Below are 18,148 nucleotides of genomic sequence, written 5' to 3' on the forward strand. Positions count from 1 at the left end.
ACTTCCCCATCTGGAATGCTCTTCCTCCAGGAAACATCTTGGCTCTGCACTGATGTCCCCTTATCCAGGAAGTCTTCCAGGACTGCAACTCTCAGCCTTGGCAACACCTATGCCCCTGCTGGTTCACTTCTGTCCTTTGCCTCATCGCAACCTGGTAGACAAGCCACCTGTCTGCTGCCTGGCTCCCAGCAGTACCCTCCCGGGATATGTGCTTGCTGTGTTTGCTCAAGAAACGAGGGCTGAGCTAAGTCGACATGACATAGCCAAACTGCTTTGCACTGGGGATGAACAACACTTTGCCAATGGTGGGGAGAGGCGAGAAGGCAGAGGAGAGGGGCTGGCGTATTCAGAGGAGCTATGGCCTGGGTGCAGCTGTGTCTGCTGGCTTGGAAACAGGTCTGTCTTGGGCAGAGCTTTATGGTATGATACGACTTCCTCCTCTCCTCACCTGGATATGTCTTTGGGGTTTTTTTTTTTTTTTTTTTTTTTGATGGTCAATAATTAAGAGGACTGAGTCACACTGTGCACTGATCACTAAATAGTTCACACTCATGGGAGCCAGAGGCAGGAGAATATGAGCCGCTCACCTCGGGTGAGTCTCTGAAATCTTACTGAGAGTGTTGGCCATGCACAAAACATGGAGACTGGATGCTAATCAGTCTTGCATGCGCTTAAGGTAGGTGACCTCTGCTTACCCCTAGATATACTCATGAACGCCTTAGGTACCTTTTACTAGAAGAGCCACAGCTGATGCTCAGAACAGAAGGAAGAGAACAGAGGGAAGCGTGGAGTCAGGAACTCAGTGTTCCTGTTGGAGAAACCTCAGGGAGGGAGGCAGCCGCATTATACGTCAGCATCAACTGCCAAATTGTGGAACAGAACATTGAAGGAAACTTCAGAGCATCTTGCCAGCTCATGCTCCGGCCTGGGCTGGTGGAGGAGGCTGAAACCATAGCTGCCTGTCTGTCTTTGTCCCTGCTCTGGTGCTGGCAGGGTGGGAGAGCCTCCACACTCTTCCCCAAATGGAATGCATGGGAGGCTGAGGAACGAAGGATTACTCTTCACGACAAAGCAAGGCAGTGCTTCTGGAGAAAGCTTCTCTCTGCCAAGACATCACATTCTCTTTTCAAGCAGCTAAAAATGATAAACATTACAACTGCTAAAAAATACGTAGAACTTCGTACTTCTACTCAGTGTGCCTGGTTTTCTTTCTAGAGTATTAAAGAATAAGCTTGTTCCCTCTTTTACTAATACTTTTGTTGAAAATCTGTTGGGGCAGCTCAAACTCTCTGGCCAGCAGAGCAGATTACTATTAGATTGTAAGAATAAATAATATAAAATCTATGGTGAGAACCGACGGCTCCCTGTGTGCCCAGACAATACTCTGCTGTTTCCTCCTAGGCTGGTGGGTTTCTGAGGTTGGCTCCACTGCAGCTGGAGAGGTTCTGAGGTTAAATCACTGTGGGTTGCCCAATGTTAGAAAGGCACCAGTGTGGGAGAAAGGGCTGAGGACCGTCCAAGTACTGAAAGGACACAAAGATAGATGTGTACCCGCCCCCCACCCGCTACACCCTTGTTCTGCTCTCTAATCTTTGCACGTACCAGAGGTTTCGTAAGTTCTGTAAGTACATGTTTCTCTTTCTGAGGCCAGGTCACAAGGAATGTTTAAGTAAGATAGCCAGGTCACAAGGTGTGTTTAAGCAAGATAGCCATAAACTGGTCGTGCAACCTGATGCAATATAATTAACTGCCTTTGTGTAAAACTGCTCTTCCACCTCAAGGGTTGTACTGAAATATCAGAAATGGCGGGAACCAATCATAGTTTGCCAAATCGCTTTGTTCAAACTCCAGCCAATCATACCTCTAATTTGTATAATGATTCTATGCCTACTTTCCTTAGACTATATAACATTGTTCGGAGCTCAGTAGGGGAGCTCTCCTGCCCGTCTCGTTTCGCGAGCAAGTGAGAGCTCCAGGTTCGAACCTGTAATAAAGATCCTTGCTGCTTAGCTTTGACTCTGGACTCTGGTGGTCTTCTTCGGGGAATAAACGGTCTGGGCATAACAAATGGGGGCTCGTCCGGGATTTCCCCCAAGCCCACCAGACCCCCAAGTCAACGGATCTTAATCTGTAGGTAAGCCGGCTTTGTCACTGTCTCTGTCTTTGTCTCTGTCTGTCTCCCTGAAATTTCGCGAAATCCGTAATCTGTAATCTGTATTGGTCTGTTCTGTAAGTGGCACGGTCTTGGCGGACGCGCTAGAAGACAGCCACTCGGGACTGGTGGGAGACGTTCCCCAGTGCCCATCTGGGGGCCTCCATCCTTGGTTGCCCCGTCTGACTCAGGTCGGAAGTCCGACACGCGCTCGCGAATGCTCATCGTTATTACTGTCTGTCCATTATTGTTAAGTGTTAAGTGTAAGCCCAAAACGAAACATAAAACCTTTTCTTCCCCCTCCAGGACCAGACCTGTCGGATACTCCCCTCTGCTTCACACTCATTTTCGTCCCCCCTTCTCTTTGTAGGAGCAGTCCAAAGATGGGCAACAACCAGAGCACGCCGCTCTCACTCCTTGTTACCAATTTTAAGGATGTGAAGGCTCGGGGGCGTAACTTAAGCGTAGAACTAAAGAAGGGAAAGCTAGTTACTTTCTGCCGTTCGGAGTGGCCCTCTTTCGGCGTAGGGTGGCCCTCTGAAGGAACTTTCTGTCTCTCTATTATTACTAAGGTAAAAACTAAGATTTTCCTGCCAGGGCAGTCAGGACATCCTGATCAAATTCCTTATATTCTAGTGTGGCAGGATCTTGTGGAAAACCCACCACCCTGGATAACTCCATTCATCCTTGAGCCCTGCAAAGTCCTAGTAACGCGACCTACAAGACAAAAGACTCCCCCTGCTCCCTCGGCCCCTGTGCTGCCGGACAGCCAGGACCCCCTAACGTTAGAACCCACATTTCCCCCACCATATCAGCACCTTATCCCGCAGGACCCAGTCCCCCAGGGTGGTGCTTCCGTAGAGGGAAACCGAGAAGCGGAAGCAGCCGAGAGTGAAAGTAACCTGGGGGGGCCGGCCGGCCGAACACGAGGCCGCGTACAGCGGGACCAAGCTTCCCGACTCCCTGACTCCACTGTAGCCCTGCCTCTCAGAGAAATAGGATCGCTCGATGATACCGGGCTCTCCCGTCTCATGTATTGGCCTTTTTCCACCAGTGATTTATACAATTGGAAGTCCCAAAATGCTCGGTTCTCAGATAATCCCAAAGATCTAACCTCGTTGTTAGACAGTGTCATGTTTACTCACCAGCCGACCTGGGATGACTGTCAACAGCTCCTCCGAATCCTGTTCACAACGGAGGAGCGGGAAAGAATCCAAGTTGAGGCCAGAAAACTGGTTCCAGGAGATGACGGCCAGCCAACTGCAAATCCTGACCTCATTAATGCGGCTTTCCCTTTGACCCGGCCCAGATGGGACTACAACACGGCAGAAGGTAGGGGACGACTGCTCATTTATCGCCAGACTCTAATGGCGGGTCTCCGGGCTGCAGCTCGCAAGCCCACCAATTTGGCTAAAGTATATTCTGTGTTACAAGGTAAGACAGAAAGCCCCGCTGTGTATTTAGAGAGATTAATGGAAGCCTTCAGACAGTTTACCCCTATGGACCCGGAAGCACCGGAAAATCAGGCAGCGGTAGTAATGTCCTTTGTAAACCAGGCAACACCAGATATTAAAAGAAAACTCCAGAAATTAGAAGGTTTAGAGGGAAAGCAGATTCAGGACCTCCTTCAGATGGCCCAGCGAGTTTATAATAATAGGGATACTCCAGAAGAAAAACAGTTCAAGGCAACCAAAGAAATGACCAAAGTCTTAGTAGCAGCTTTCCCCCAGGCAGGAAATGGCCAAAACAGAAAGCAGAAAAAGCAAGGCCCTAGGCAAGGATTAGAAAAAGATCAGTGTGCTTATTGCAAGGAACGTGGCCACTGGATTAAAGACTGCCCAAAGAAACGGAGACCAGCTAACCCTACCTCCGTACTCGTTACCCAGGACTCTGACTAGGGAGGACGGGGTTCGGACCCCCTCCCCGAACCCAGGGTAACTTTGCAAGTGGAGGGGTCCCCAGTTCGCTTCTTGGTCGATACTGGGGCGGAACGCTCAGTCCTAACCAAACCAATTGGAAAAATGTCTAAGAAAACATCCTGGGTGCACGGGGCCACAGGCATCAAAAAATACCCCTGGACAACCCAGAGGACTGTAGACTTAGGAACGGGAAAAGTCTCCCATTCCTTCCTAGTCATCCCAGAGAGCCCCTGCCCTCTACTAGGGAGGGACTTGCTGACAAAGATGGGGGCCCAAATCCACTTTGAGCCAGAAGGGCCCAAGATAACTGATTCCCAAAACAGGCCAATATCTATCCTGACTGTCACCTTAGAAGATGAGTACCGACTCCATCAAGAGCAAAAGCCCCCCGATCAGGGAATTGACTCTTGGCTCCAGCGTTTCCCTGAAGCGTGGGCAGAAACTGGGGGCTTGGGGCTAGCTAAACATCGACCTGCCATATTTGTGGAAGTTAAGCCAGGGACGGACCCCGTTCGGGTTCGGCAATATCCTATGCCCCTGGAGGCAAGAGAAGGAATTACGCCCCATATCCGCCGACTCCTAGACCAGGGAGTCCTACGGGCTTGCCACTCATCCTGGAATACTCCACTGTTACCTGTTCGTAAACCCAACAGTACGGACTACAGGCCAGTACAGGATTTAAGAGAAGTTAATAAAAGGGTCATGGACATACATCCCACTGTGCCCAATCCATACACCCTTCTGAGTGCCTTACATCCCAAAAAACAGTGGTATACCGTTCTTGATCTAAAAGACGCTTTCTTCAGCCTTCCTCTGGCTCCCAAAAGTCAAGAACTCTTTGCATTTCAATGGACGGATCCTGAGAGGGGCATCAACGGTCAGCTAACATGGACCAGACTGCCACAAGGGTTCAAGAACTCGCCAACTCTGTTCGATGAAGCCCTTCATGAAGATCTGGGTGAGTACCGGCGGCAACACCCTGAAATAACTCTTTTGCAATATGTTGATGATCTCTTAATAGCGGCCAGGTCCCCAGAAACTTGTGTTCGAGGGACTGAGGACCTCCTGAAGACTCTGGGGGAGCTAGGCTACCGAGCCTCAGCAACAAAGGCTCAGATCTGCAAGTCGGAGGTAACTTATCTGGGGTACCTATTAAAAGGGGGGCAACGCTGGCTAACCAAAGCCCGAAAGGAAACAGTCCTACGCATCCCTAGACCCCAGTCAACACGGCAAGTGAGAGAATTCCTGGGGTCGGCAGGGTTCTGTAGGTTATGGATACCCGGATTTGCTGAGTTAGCCAAGCCCCTATACCAGGCAACAAAGGAACGGCAGCCCTTCAATTGGACGGAAGAGGCTGAGCTGGCCTTTCAGCAAATCAAAACTGCCTTGTTATCAGCCCCCGCGCTGGGGCTCCCTGATGTCTCCAAACCCTTCCACTTATACGTGGATGAAAGTAAGGGTGTTGCAAAAGCCGTGTTAACACAGTACCTAGGCCCCTGGCAGAGGCCAGTTGCCTATTTGTCAAAAAAATTAGATTCAGTGGCTGCTGGCTGGCCACCCTGCCTCCGGATAATTGTGGCGACCGCCCTAATGGTCCGAGACGCTGATAAACTTATCATGGGGCAAGAGTTGCGCGTTATAACCCCGCATGCCATTGAAGGCGTCCTCCGGCAGCCGCCGGACCGATGGATGAGTAACGCCCGGCTCACCCACTATCAAGGACTGCTGTTAAACCCCCTCAGAATAACTTTTCTGCCCCCAACCTCTTTAAACCCTGCTTCACTGCTGCCAAATCCAGACTTGGACGCCCCGTCCCATGAGTGCACTGAGATACTGGCTCAGGTGCATGGGGTGCGGGAGGACCTGCAAGATCGTCCGCTCCCCGACACAGAACTCACCTGGTTCACTGATGGCAGCAGCTATGTCCACCAAGGCCAGCGGTATGCAGGAGCGGCTGTAACGTCAGAGACTGAGGTAATCTGGGCGGAACCCTTGCCTCCAGGGACATCGGCCCAAAGAGCCGAACTGATAGCCCTTACACAGGCCCTCACCCTAGGGGCAGAGAAAAAACTAACAGTATACACGGATAGCCGCTATGCTTTCGCTACTGCGCACATACATGGGGCCATCTACAGAGAAAGGGGACTATTAACAGCCGAAGGCAAAGAAATAAAAAACAAGCAAGAGATCCTAGCTCTATTAACTGCTTTGTGGAAACCAAAGAAATTGGCTATTGTACATTGCCCTGGGCATCAGAAACCAACTACGCCAATTGCTCGAGGCAACTTCTTAGCCGACCAAACCGCAAGGAGCATAGCAAAAGCTCCCAGTCAGCTCCTCGCGCTCCAGCTCCCCGATCCTGGCCCGCGAAATTTGCCATGTTTTCCCGACTATACCGAACAGGATCGCGAATGGATGAACACGCTTCCACTAAAACAGGTTAAAAATGGGTGGTGGACTGATATAAATGACCAAACCATCCTACCAGAAAAATTAGGACGGCAGGTGTTGGAACACATCCACCGGACAACCCACCTGGGTGCCCGGCGAATGATGGACTTAATCAGGCACGCCAAGTTTAGAATCAGGCGCATAGCTGAACTGGCCAGCGATGTCACAACAAATTGCAAAGCCTGCCAACTAAACAACGCTTGCCCCCAAACCCAGACCACCACAGGAATTAGGTGTAGAGGAACTAGGCCTGGTATCTATTGGGAAATAGACTTTACTGAGATAAAGCCTGGAAAATATGGGTATCAGTACTTACTTGTCTTTGTAGATACTTTTTCAGGATGGACAGAAGCGTTCCCAACTAAGAGAGAAACTGCTCAGGTTGTAGCAAAGAAAATTTTGGAAGAAATCCTCCCCAGGTATGGCTTTCCCGTCCAAATAGGGTCAGACAATGGACCAGCCTTCGTTGCTAAGGTAAGTCAGGATTTGGCTTCCATTCTGGGGGCAAATTGGAAATTACATTGTGCTTATAGGCCCCAAAGCTCAGGACAGGTAGAAAGGATGAATCGGACTCTGAAGGAGACCTTAACTAAATTGACCATGGAGACTGGCGCTAATTGGGTAGTACTTCTCCCCTACGCTCTGTTCCGGGCCCGAAATACCCCTTACAGACTAGGCCTCACACCATATGAAATCATGTATGGCAGACCCCCACCCCTGGTCCCCAGTCTAAAAGATGACTTACTCAAACCTGAAACTGAAAATGTCTCTGAGCTCCTGTTCTCCTTACAAGCCTTACAGAAAATTCACCAGGAAATTTGGCCCAGACTACGAGAACTGTACAAGGCAGGACCTCCGCCGACGCCTCATCCGTTCCAGCCGGGAGACTGGGTCCTAGTCAAGCGCCACCGGCAAGAAACTCTTCAACCCAGGTGGAAAGGACCACTGCAAGTACTCCTGACTACTCCCACCGCTCTCAAAGTAGAAGGCATCGCTTCGTGGATCCACTACACACACGTCAAACCAGTGGACCCAACATCCGACCTTCTCGAGCCGTCTGGAGCACCGGTTACATGGACTGTAGACAAAGCTAAGAACAATCCCTTAAAGCTAACCCTGCGCCGTCATCCCCATAGCCGTAACCATGTCTAGCTTACCTATGCTTTTATGCCTTATGCATCTGACTCTCCTCACTGCTGCGCCGTCTAATCCCTATGTCTGGAGGTTCTGGCTCTATGAGAACAAAACTCACCCCGGGGAAACCCCCCAAGCGGGTAAACTGCTAGCTAGCGCAGACTGCCCCCCCTCAGGGTGTAATACTATAGTTTACCTCAATTTCACTAGGTTCCAGATTGCCCAACCAGCAACACCCATGATCTGTTTTGAATATGATCAAACTGAATATAATTGTAAAAATTATTGGTGGCACCAGAGTGCAGGTTGCCCATATAGCTACTGTAAGACGCACTCTGTCCGATACTGGAGAGAACGACAAGGGTGGTATTTTTACAAAACTGAGTCTCCCGTCACTTACACTTGGATAATTAGAGACCCATGGGACTCTCGGTGGACAACCCCACAACATGGGGGAGTATATTACTCATCAACTAGTACCTGGCCCAGTAGCCATTTATATCTGTGGAGAAGTCTAGTCCAGATTCAACCCTTAATCCACACACAAATCCACAGGCAAGAAACCAAGCTATCACAAGACTTGCAGCCCTTCTCCTGGCTAACTCTATTACGGGAAGGGCTAGCATTCGCCAACCTCACTGGTTTAGGCGACCTGTCCTCTTGCTTTATGTGTGCAACCCTAGGAAGACCACCATTAACGGCTGTTCCTCTATCCTCCCCTCCCACAAACTATACAGGTTTTAACTCATCGATAGTCACGATACCCGATGTAGCCCTGTACCGTGACCCATACCAAGAGAAATACCCCTATTGTTATTCGGCATTTAGCAACAGCCTCTGCAACCAATCGGCTACATACCCTAATAGTCCCATATATGCTCCCCCTGGTGTGTTCTTCTGGTGTAATATGACTCTGTTAAAAACTCTGTCCAAAAGCATCTCTGACGGACAGTTGTGTATCCCTGTTACCCTAGTTCCCCGACTGACACTGCTAACCCCGGCAGAGTTCATAGGCTGGGCAGGGACCGCCCCAACTAAAACTGCGCGACATAGACGAGCAGTTTTTCTACCACTAATTGCCGGAATATCCTTAACCACCTCTGTCGTCGCAGCGGGGTTAGCAGGAGGGGCCCTACAACACTCCATGATAGAAAACGACAAGCTGTTACAACAATTCTCTGTTGCTATGGAAGACTCCGCCTATTCCCTAGCCTCCCTTCAGCGGCAGCTCACCTCCCTAGCACAGGTCACCCTTCAAAACCGCAGAGCCTTAGACTTACTCACGGCTGAGAAAGGAGGTACCTGTATGTTCCTCAAAGAAGAATGCTGTTTCTATATAAATGAGTCAGGGTTAGTTGAGGAAAGAGTCCAACGCCTACACGAACTAAGCTTAGAAATGAAAAAGCAACAATTCACTACAGCCGCTAACAATTGGTGGAGCTCTTCAATGTTTTCCCTTCTGGCACCCCTTTTAGGCCCCCTAATGTCTTTACTACTTCTATTCACTATAGGCCCCTGTGTGGTAAATAAAATTTTACAATTTGTCAGAGAAAGGTTTGATACCATCCAACTAATGGTCCTCCGTAGCCATCACCAGCCTCTCCTGCACCCAGAAAGTGAGGCTATATTATAAGACTCTGGAAATCCAAGATTGGACATCCAGTTACTTATGAGAAGGGAGAAATGAAAGGACACAAAGATAGATGTGTACCCGCCCCCCACCCGCTACACCCTTGTTCTGCTCTCTAATCTTTGCACGTACCAGAGGTTTCGTAAGTTCTGTAAGTACATGTTTCTCTTTCTGAGGCCAGGTCACAAGGAATGTTTAAGTAAGATAGCCAGGTCACAAGGTGTGTTTAAGCAAGATAGCCATAAACTGGTCGTGCAACCTGATGCAATATAATTAACTGCCTTTGTGTAAAACTGCTCTTCCACCTCAAGGGTTGTACTGAAATATCAGAAATGGCGGGAACCAATCATAGTTTGCCAAATCGCTTTGTTCAAACTCCAGCCAATCATACCTCTAATTTGTATAATGATTCTATGCCTACTTTCCTTAGACTATATAACATTGTTCGGAGCTCAGTAGGGGAGCTCTCCTGCCCGTCTCGTTTCGCGAGCAAGTGAGAGCTCCAGGTTCGAACCTGTAATAAAGATCCTTGCTGCTTAGCTTTGACTCTGGACTCTGGTGGTCTTCTTCGGGGAATAAACGGTCTGGGCATAACAGTACTAGCATAGCCCCAGACATAGAAATACTACTCACATACTGAAGGAGGAAACCTTCCCAGCCACAGCAGCATGTGGGGTGTGGGGACAGCATGGCACCAGAAGTCTCGGAGGCTGGCACTCTTGTCTCTACTCTGTCTTGCCTGAATGGTGATGTGAATCCAGATGGTGATGTGAAGCCATCCAGCTTCTCTGTGAATAACTTAATGCTAATGGTCCTGTCTTCCCCGACAGTGCTGGCCACTGTTGCACTCTGCATTGCCCCAGGGTTGTGAGAGCACAAAAGACCTCATACCCAGTTGGGACTCCCCCCTGCCTTCACCTCCCTTTAACTCCTGTGGTGTTCCTTGGGCCCCTCTGTCTAAGTAAGATTGATAAATGTCAGCAGCTCAGCTTGCTTCTACTCGGATCAGTAGAGAGAAATCAAGGTGAGAAGCAAGTGCCCCTGGGGCAGACAGAGGAGCCTGGGTGGTTGCTGAGAGCCCCAAGGCCAGATCTGGGGCGCCCTTGGATGCCCTCCGGGGACTCCTGGCAGGATTATTAGTCTAGGAGGCAATAATGAGTTTTGAATGATGAGGAACAATAGAAAGGAGGCCTTTCAGTGTCCCCCTCTCAACTCCTCCCTTTCTTTTTCATCCTCCTTTCCAGAAACAAATAAAAACTAGAAATAGCTGAAAGCCCACACTTAAATTCCTCCAGGGCCAGCTTCTCAGGCTGAGCATTGCCTGCTCTTGGAGGAGTTGGGATGGTTGTGCGTGGCATTTGTGAGGGTTCCTGTGATTTCTGTGTTTTCTCCCCGTGAGGGGTCCAGGGCCCAGGGTGGCAGTGAACGGCTGCAGGGGATGGTGCTGGGGCATGCAGGAGCTGACAGTGGTGGCTAAGCCCCTTTTCAGGGGGTCTCTGACAGATGCCTGCCGAAACACTGAGGCTACTCCTACCTCCGACAGCTCTCAGCTAACAAGTGGTTGGAATGAAAATTGTACAACCTCTATGGAAAACAGTAGACAGATTTCTCAAAGAACTAAAAATAGAACTACCATTTGATCCAGCAGCCCCACTACTGAGTATCTACCAAAGGAAAATAAATCATTATGTCAGAAAGACACCTGCACTTGTGTGTTTATCATAACACTCTTCACACCACAAATGTACGGAGTCAACTTAAGTGTGTCCATCAACAAGTGATTGGACAAAGAGAGCGTGGTACATACACACAATGGAATACTATTCAGCCATAAAAAGAAGGAAATCGTGTTTTTTGCAGCAACATAGATAGAACTGGAGGCCATTAGCTTAAGTGAAGCAAGTCAGTCAAATACCAAGTGTTCTCACTCATAAGTGGGTGCTCACTAGTGTGTACACATGCACGTACACATTAGACACTGCAGATGGGGAAGGATGGGAGGTTGGAGTGAGGGATGAGAAATTACTTAGTAAGTACAACCTTCACTGTTAGGGTGATGGGTCCCCTAAAAGCCTGGACTTCACCACTGTGCAGTATATCCATGTAACAAATCTGCGCTAGTATCCCTTAAATTTATGTCAGAAAAAGATGATTTAACAGGAGACCTATGATGAAGTAAGACATGGATCGTGGCTAAGCATGAGTGCCTTTTGCCTCCCCTTGCTCTCTGTTTTCCCATTTCAGAACCCAGTGAGAGGAGTCCCCTCTTCTGCACAGTGTTGTCTTTGCTGAAGGGACCCAAAGCTGTTGCTAGAATCAGATGGGGGACCAAGGACTGCTGTTAACAGGGCCCTAATGAATGTCTGAGTGCTGGCTGAGAGAGGAGTTGCCTGGGATTTGGTCATATAGCCAACCTGACTTTCTTGTGAGAGCCAATTTGTTGTTAAGTTGCCTGGGCCCTCTGTGCTGGTCTCCCCTCCTTCCCACCTTCACAGCAGTTGGATACTTGGGTTCGGGAGCCAGAGGGGACACAGCTTTGGAGCCTGCCATGGTTCTTGCTCTGCTTTGCATTGCTTAATCCACCTCCTCAGGCTTCAGTTTCCTCGTCCGTCTCCTGGGCCTCATACCAGCACCCGCCTCGCTGAGGAGCTCCGAGTTCTGAGTGAGACAGTTGCTATAACATATTTCGCACAGTCTAGGCTCACAGTAAAGATTCAATAAACATTGGTTCTAGCCTATCTTGGGGACTGGAACCTAAATCAACTCCCAAAAATCTGAAGACTGACAAGCAGATTTTGAGGTACAAAGAAAAATCATAGTTAGAATTTTTCAGTTTTGCCTCATTGTAGAAAAAAGGGAGGAATTGCCAAATACAATGCCAATTATCCAGAATAATGAGTGGACTCTTCCAGGAAAGTGATTTTTTTGGATGGTGGAGATTTTAACCCTTTCTAATAGAGGCATTTACATTTGAACACTTTTTTGGTGACAATCTTTTTGAAATATACCTTCCAATTTCCTGCCGTCTTATGCAAAGTTTCCAGGACATAATTCATCCATTTTCTCCTGTCCCAGGTTGTCATTGTCTCCATCAATTTTACTGTGCTGTGTTTTAGCTGGAGATGGTGCAGGAAAGAAGGCTCTCTGCTAGCACGACGGGTCTCCGTGCTTTTCTGTGTGGTGAATGTCTGCCTCACTGCTCTGAGCTCCTGGGGGTGTGGGGTGCATGTGCCTGGGCCTGAGAGTTCCTTGTTCTCCTGGCTGACTCTAACACCTCAGCACCACACACAACAGAGGGTGCCTTGTGTGTGTGTCTACAAGAGATAGAGCACCTGTTTAGACCATCGGGGGCCTTCTCCTGGGCTTGGGAATGTTGCAGACACTTGAGAGGTGTTAGAACACAGGCCTCAGGCCACTGAGGTTTTACTTTCTCCTCTTGCTTCACTGTTGACCTTGTATTTCCCAGGGTGTTTTTTTTGTTTTTGTTTTTGTTTTCTTTTGAGACAAGGTCTTGCACTGTTACCTGGGCTGGAGTGCAATGGCATGATCTTGGCTCACTGCAACCTCCACCTCCTGGGTTCAAGCGATTCTCCTGCCTCAGCCTCCCAAGCAGCTGGGACCACAGGTGCCCGCCACACGCCTGGCTAATGTTTTGTATTTTTAGTAGAGATGGGGTTTCACCCTGCTGGTCTTGAACTCCTGACCTCATGATCCACCTACCTCGGTCTCCCAAAGTGCTGGGACTACAGGCGTGAGCACCTGGCCATTTCCCAGTTTTATTTTACTTTTTATCCTTCTTCACAAACACTTGCGGCGGGGGTGGGGGGTGCCTAAATCTTCACTCCTGATGGGTCTCAAGGTCTTTGTTGGATGGGTGGACTGTCTGCAGGTCTGCCTTTGGCTGAGGAGGAACTGGAAGTGGAGAAATAAAATTGGGACTGAAAGTGTTTCTACATCCAAAGTTTCCATGGCCAATGACAGTAGTTCTGCAGGTAGGAAATGCAGTGACGTTTGCCTGCCCTCCCTGTTGACAGATGCAGCCAGCCCTCAGAAGCTCAGATGCTTATTCGAAATGCATGCTTTGAAGGAGAGTCAGGATAGACCTGGGTCAGGTGATTCCTCAGCCAGCAGCTTCTGTTCCTCCGCAGTTCCCGGGATAGAGCCCATGTTCAACTGCAAGGAATGTGCAGAAAAATTTATAAGAATAGCACCAACACTTTGTACTTAAAATGAGATCACATATGTAATTATTGCAGTTTTTGCATGTGTTTGATTTTCTATCTTTAGGATTGCCCAAATAGCAACTTTTAATTAAATGTCAAATTCCAAATAGTCCAAGCATGAGTAAAACCCTCATGTGAAAACAAGAAGCTTTGCCAGGACAACACACACACAGACACACAGACGGCCCTCCTTCCAAAGTTCCTCTTCTCTTGCGGTTAGAGCCCTGTGTATGCCACACCTGGGTTCTTGGAACCCAGCAGCACTCCGTAACTGAGAGTGTTTTGCAGGCCATGTGCATGCATGATCACAAAAGCCTACCCTGTCTCCATTTTGCTTTTCAAAACACAGCACGGCACACAAGCTTGTTTTGCAAAGGTTGATTGGGGAAATTCCAAATTTACCACTAGTGGCATCTAAATGAGGGTCCTGCCTGGCTTGGAGGAAGCAGGTCAGATGTGAAGGGCCTGGCACCTCCTTCTGAAGAGCTCAGGCTTTCTTCGTGAAGCTTCTACCCAGCCTGAACGTGACACGTGACATGACACATTGCTGTGGCCTGGAGAAGGATGCAGTGGTCTTGTTTCATTCTCTGTGAATGGGTTGGGAGTAGCCCCGGCCATGGCTGGCACACAGTGACACTTGGTAAATGGCGCTGCTTTCTGTTTGCTGCGATCTCTGTGAGGCCCGCGTTCCTTCACCACTCAGGCTGCCCTCCAGGCCTGATGAAGTGAGGCCCTGAGATGGGCAGGCAGCTGTGGACATGGAAAGAGCTGGGACATTTCAGACACCCTTTGAAGGAGCTGGTGACTTGGGTTGGGTAGAAAGGATAAATTGCAGATAAGTTGCGAAGGTGGGACATGATGCTATGATGCTGCCAAGATATCTAGGAGGGCTCCCTGCTGGCACTGGAGGGGAGACGCAGTGCCTGGAGCACGAGGGTGCTGACCCACTGCGTGCTCCCTGTGGGAACAGGATATGGCTGGCAGGAGCCCCAGCAGGCGGGACAGATGCGGGACACACCTGCCCCAAGCCAGCGTGGGATTGCAGCCACCCTGGCCTGAGTTTCCGGGGCTGGCCCAGTTGACCACAGGCCTGGTGCTTAATTTCCTGTGCTCCCAAACTCGGCTGCATTCCTGGGAGCTGTGAAAGCCCTGGGGATGGTTTCTCCACCTCCTGCCTGCCTTCACCTTCTCCTTCCTGGGCCCAGGTCAGCCTCCTCACTGTTCCCCTGCCCTCAAGGTCTACTCAGCATGTTCTAGGAGACGAATGGAGTCGCATTTGAACCACAACAAGGTCCTGCTCCCTCAGCCTCCTTGGACCAGGATTCCCATCAGTCTCTGGTCCTCTCCGGTCAAGCATGGACGGCCCCAACCTCCGCAGAGGCCAGCCTGCTCTGTGGCTAAATGGCTGTCATATTTGCAGAATGATTTTCTGTGTGTTTTACTTAGTGGCTTCCCCTCTGCATTTTAGAGTATTTACAGAGAAACAGAAGCCTTATGGGTCCTTTCTATCTCAATATGCAAGTAGCTGAGAAAGAAGGATTGCAGCCGAAAGGCAGCAGATTAAAACTTCTAGACACAGAGTGGAATGAATGGCCAGATTCTTTTTATGATTTCCCAAGCTCAGTAATGAATGAAAGATAAACAAATAGTGGTACAAATAGTGAAAACCAAGTTAGATTTGAGGTTTCTCCCCCCTCCAAGTTCATAATAAGTAATCCAAACAGTTATCATTTGGGGGAGTGAGGAAGTGATACTATAAAAATAAATGCGTTTCTCCGACCAGCATCCTTTGTCCTTGTGTGTTCTTGCAGTGTGAGAAGGGCTTACTGCCCCTGGCTCCTACTGCAGAGTTTGGCAGGCACTGAGAAACGACTCCCCAAGAAGCAAGGAAAGCATTAGTTAAATGGGAAAAGAGATCATTTCAGGCCTGGGGTCCCCTGTGAGGAAGGGAAACTTGGGAAAGTGTAAGACACTCTGTGTTCTTAGAAGCTGGAAACCTGTATCCAAAACCACCCCCAGGGTTTTGATTTTATAAGCTCTTTTGAAGAATGAATTTGTTTTTATGTTTTACTCATTTATTTTCAAGGAGAATGACTTTTTAAAATGAAGAGTCGGGATGACAGTGGTTCCGAATCAAGTTCCAAATCCTGGCAGGTCCTTAGTATGACCTGCAAGAAAGAATCAACATGAGGTGGGCAGTTTTGAAAAGGGACACAGCCTTGGGGCTGGGTTTTGCTTTCACCTCCTTCTACCTCCTGCTACTTGGCTCAGTGTCCAGGCCAGGAAATGGCCCGGATGGCTCCTCAGGCTCTGTGTTCCAGACAGCAGCCCCGGGAATTCCAGCTCAGCTCCTCCACCCAGACCTGCGCGGAGGCACAGTGGTGTTAATCCAAGACAGGCTGCCTGTCTAGGGACTAGGGAAAACAGAATGGAATTCCTTCCCATTGGTTTCTCCGAAGTAGTCCCTGGGAAAATGAAACACTTACCATTCTCACTTTGAGAAATAATTATCTCTCTTTCTTCACAATAATATACAACCCTCCACATTGCATTGCTAGTATTGTGGCTAAATAGTCTGTATCCAAAACCCTTAAAACATGTCCCTCTTTCATGTGGTGCTTTTCCCCAGCTGCAGGGTAACGTGCTATGCTTTAATTTTTTCCAGTTGATTAATTAATCTAGTATGAACAAGGATAGAAAACCGAATTTTCCAATGGCATTAAAAAAACACTATTTACATTAGCTGAACCTTTTCTTTATATACACAACCTCTGTCCTTATGCGCCGTCCACATTCTGCACATACAGAAACAGTGATTCAGCTGCGCTGTGGAGTTACTGAGGGGCAGAGGCAGGATCTGAACCCAGCTCTGCTCTGACAGTGGCCTGTTGTTCTCTGGTGCACCCCGTTGCCCTCCTAAGGGCAGCAGTAGCTTTAGGCACAGTCATAGGGAAATGCTTTCATGCTTATCACGTGTTCTTGAGCTGTGGTATTCATAGCTTTCAATGGATCATTTAGTCACACCAAGCACAATTCCTGTTGGATGCTTTTATTTTTCATATTTGTTTTGAGGGTTGCTCTTAAAGCTCTTAAGAATAACACATGGAACCTTGACTAAATGGAATGTCCTCTGATCATGCAAATCACTGAGAGGTTCTATTTGCAACATAATTGACTGAAATTAGCACAGAATCATGAAGTTTGGCCTTTTGAAATAGGTGGAGGGCTATAGATTCATTTGAAGATCAGATGCGCAATTATGGACTCATCCGAATCCTAACTTGGACCACTGAGTTGATGCCAGATGCTGTGTTGAATGTATGTATGTGTGTGTACATGTGTGTATGTGTGCGTGTCTGTGTGTATCTGTGTGTGTCTGTATGTGTGTGTATCTCTGTGTGTATGTGTATTTGTATCTGTGTGTATGTGTATATTCTTACATGTACATATGTGTATATGTCGTGTGTGTATATATGTGTGTTAGTGTGTATGTGTGTGGTGTGTTTATATATGTGTGTATTCATGTGTATGTGTGTGTTGTATGTGTATATGTGTGTGCATGTGTGTGTATGTGTGTGTCGTGTGTGTGTGTGTCCATGCATATATGTACCTTTGTGTTGACTTGAGAGGCAAGAACTGTGTTCATCTAACATCCTCCTCTTAACAGAACTTCAATCTCATTGTGAGTGACAATGAGCTCAGTGGAAAAGACTCCATTTCTCAGCTGGCCTTGCTGACAGGTGGCCATGTGGCCATGTTATGTGGCGGTGGTCAGTTGGAGGGGGATGGGGAAGCTCCTTCAAAGGGGAGTGGAGGCTCGTGGCATGTGCTTTTTCCCTTCCTCCCTGCCTTGCCTCCCGGAATGGGGGAGTGGAGGGGTTCAGCACTGACGGCAGGGTGGGGCCGGCTTGTTCATGAGGATGAGAATGGCTATCAGGGTGACGGCACAGGAGACAGAGAAGCCTGGGACGCTCTGACTTTGAGGGCGGGAGCTGCTGCCTGCAGACTGGCTGTCATGTGCGAAGACTCCCTATTTGTTTTAAGTGGTCTTAGCATAGCCCAAAGCAATCCCCAACGGAATTGCTTGCATCTCTTCCACACTATACAACTTTTACGTGACCCCTTGAGAATTCCTCCCTTGATCCCATCACATTCCTGTTTAACTCTAAGGGGGCAGTGTGGGGAGACTTCCTGGAGCAGGCCACGCTCTGGAAGTGGCTCTGATTCAATCCAGTCTCAAGAGCCCGTCAAGGATGCCCCAGCTTTTCATCAGGAATTTGCCTAGGGCAGCCAAAAGATCAGAGAACATGGACTCAATCATTTACAAGTTTGTAAAATGTGCCTAATGGCTCTTGGGAGGAAGAGGTGAAAGGCTGGAGTGCAGGAGAATGATGATCATGTTTGTGCAGTGAATGCCCAGCATCTGTGCACTTTCGGTCCACTGAACATTTCTGAAATATGACTTTGTGAGGCACGGCCGAGCTGTCAGATGCACCTTGACTTACAATGGGGTTATGTCCCAACAAACCCATGGTCAGTTGGAAGTATCATTGACAGTGCATTTAACGTGCCCACCGCACTGAACATCACAGGTTAGCCCAGGCTGTCTTAAGCACACTCAGAACACTTGCATTAGCCC

General features: G+C 48.7%; 2 protein-coding genes across 3 annotated transcripts in view; both read left to right on the plus strand.

Moving 5' to 3' along the window:
* The window catches only part of LOC135964530 (uncharacterized), a 41,461-nt gene that overhangs the window by 13,516 nt on the left and 9,797 nt on the right, over positions 1-18,148 (plus strand). The window lies entirely within an intron of this gene.
* On the plus strand, positions 1,728-17,794 carry LOC141407534 (uncharacterized). Its single transcript, XM_074000128.1, has 5 exons — positions 1,728-3,484; positions 5,093-6,903; positions 15,321-15,367; positions 16,728-16,827; positions 17,177-17,794. The coding sequence occupies exons 1-5, from the start codon at positions 2,536-2,538 to the stop codon at positions 17,792-17,794; spliced, it is 3,525 nt and encodes a 1,174-aa protein (XP_073856229.1). The 5' UTR covers positions 1,728-2,535.

The sequence above is a fragment of the Macaca fascicularis genome, chromosome 8, assembly GCF_037993035.2.
Source record: "Macaca fascicularis isolate 582-1 chromosome 8, T2T-MFA8v1.1".
NCBI lineage: Eukaryota > Metazoa > Chordata > Mammalia > Primates > Cercopithecidae > Macaca > Macaca fascicularis.

What these genes read in the sequence shown, in the direction of transcription:
- LOC141407534 (XM_074000128.1), top strand. Translation starts at nt 2,536, where the DNA reads ATGGGCAACAACCAGAGCACGCCGCTCTCACTCCTTGTTACCAATTTT. An exon ending in CCTACTGCAGAGTTTGGCAG is followed by an intron (nt 15,368 to 16,727) that starts GCACTGAGAAAC and finishes CTTTTGAAATAG; the next exon opens with GTGGAGGGCTATAGATTCAT. An exon ending in TGCCAGATGCTGTGTTGAAT is followed by an intron (nt 16,828 to 17,176) that starts GTATGTATGTGT and finishes TCCTCTTAACAG; the next exon opens with AACTTCAATCTCATTGTGAG.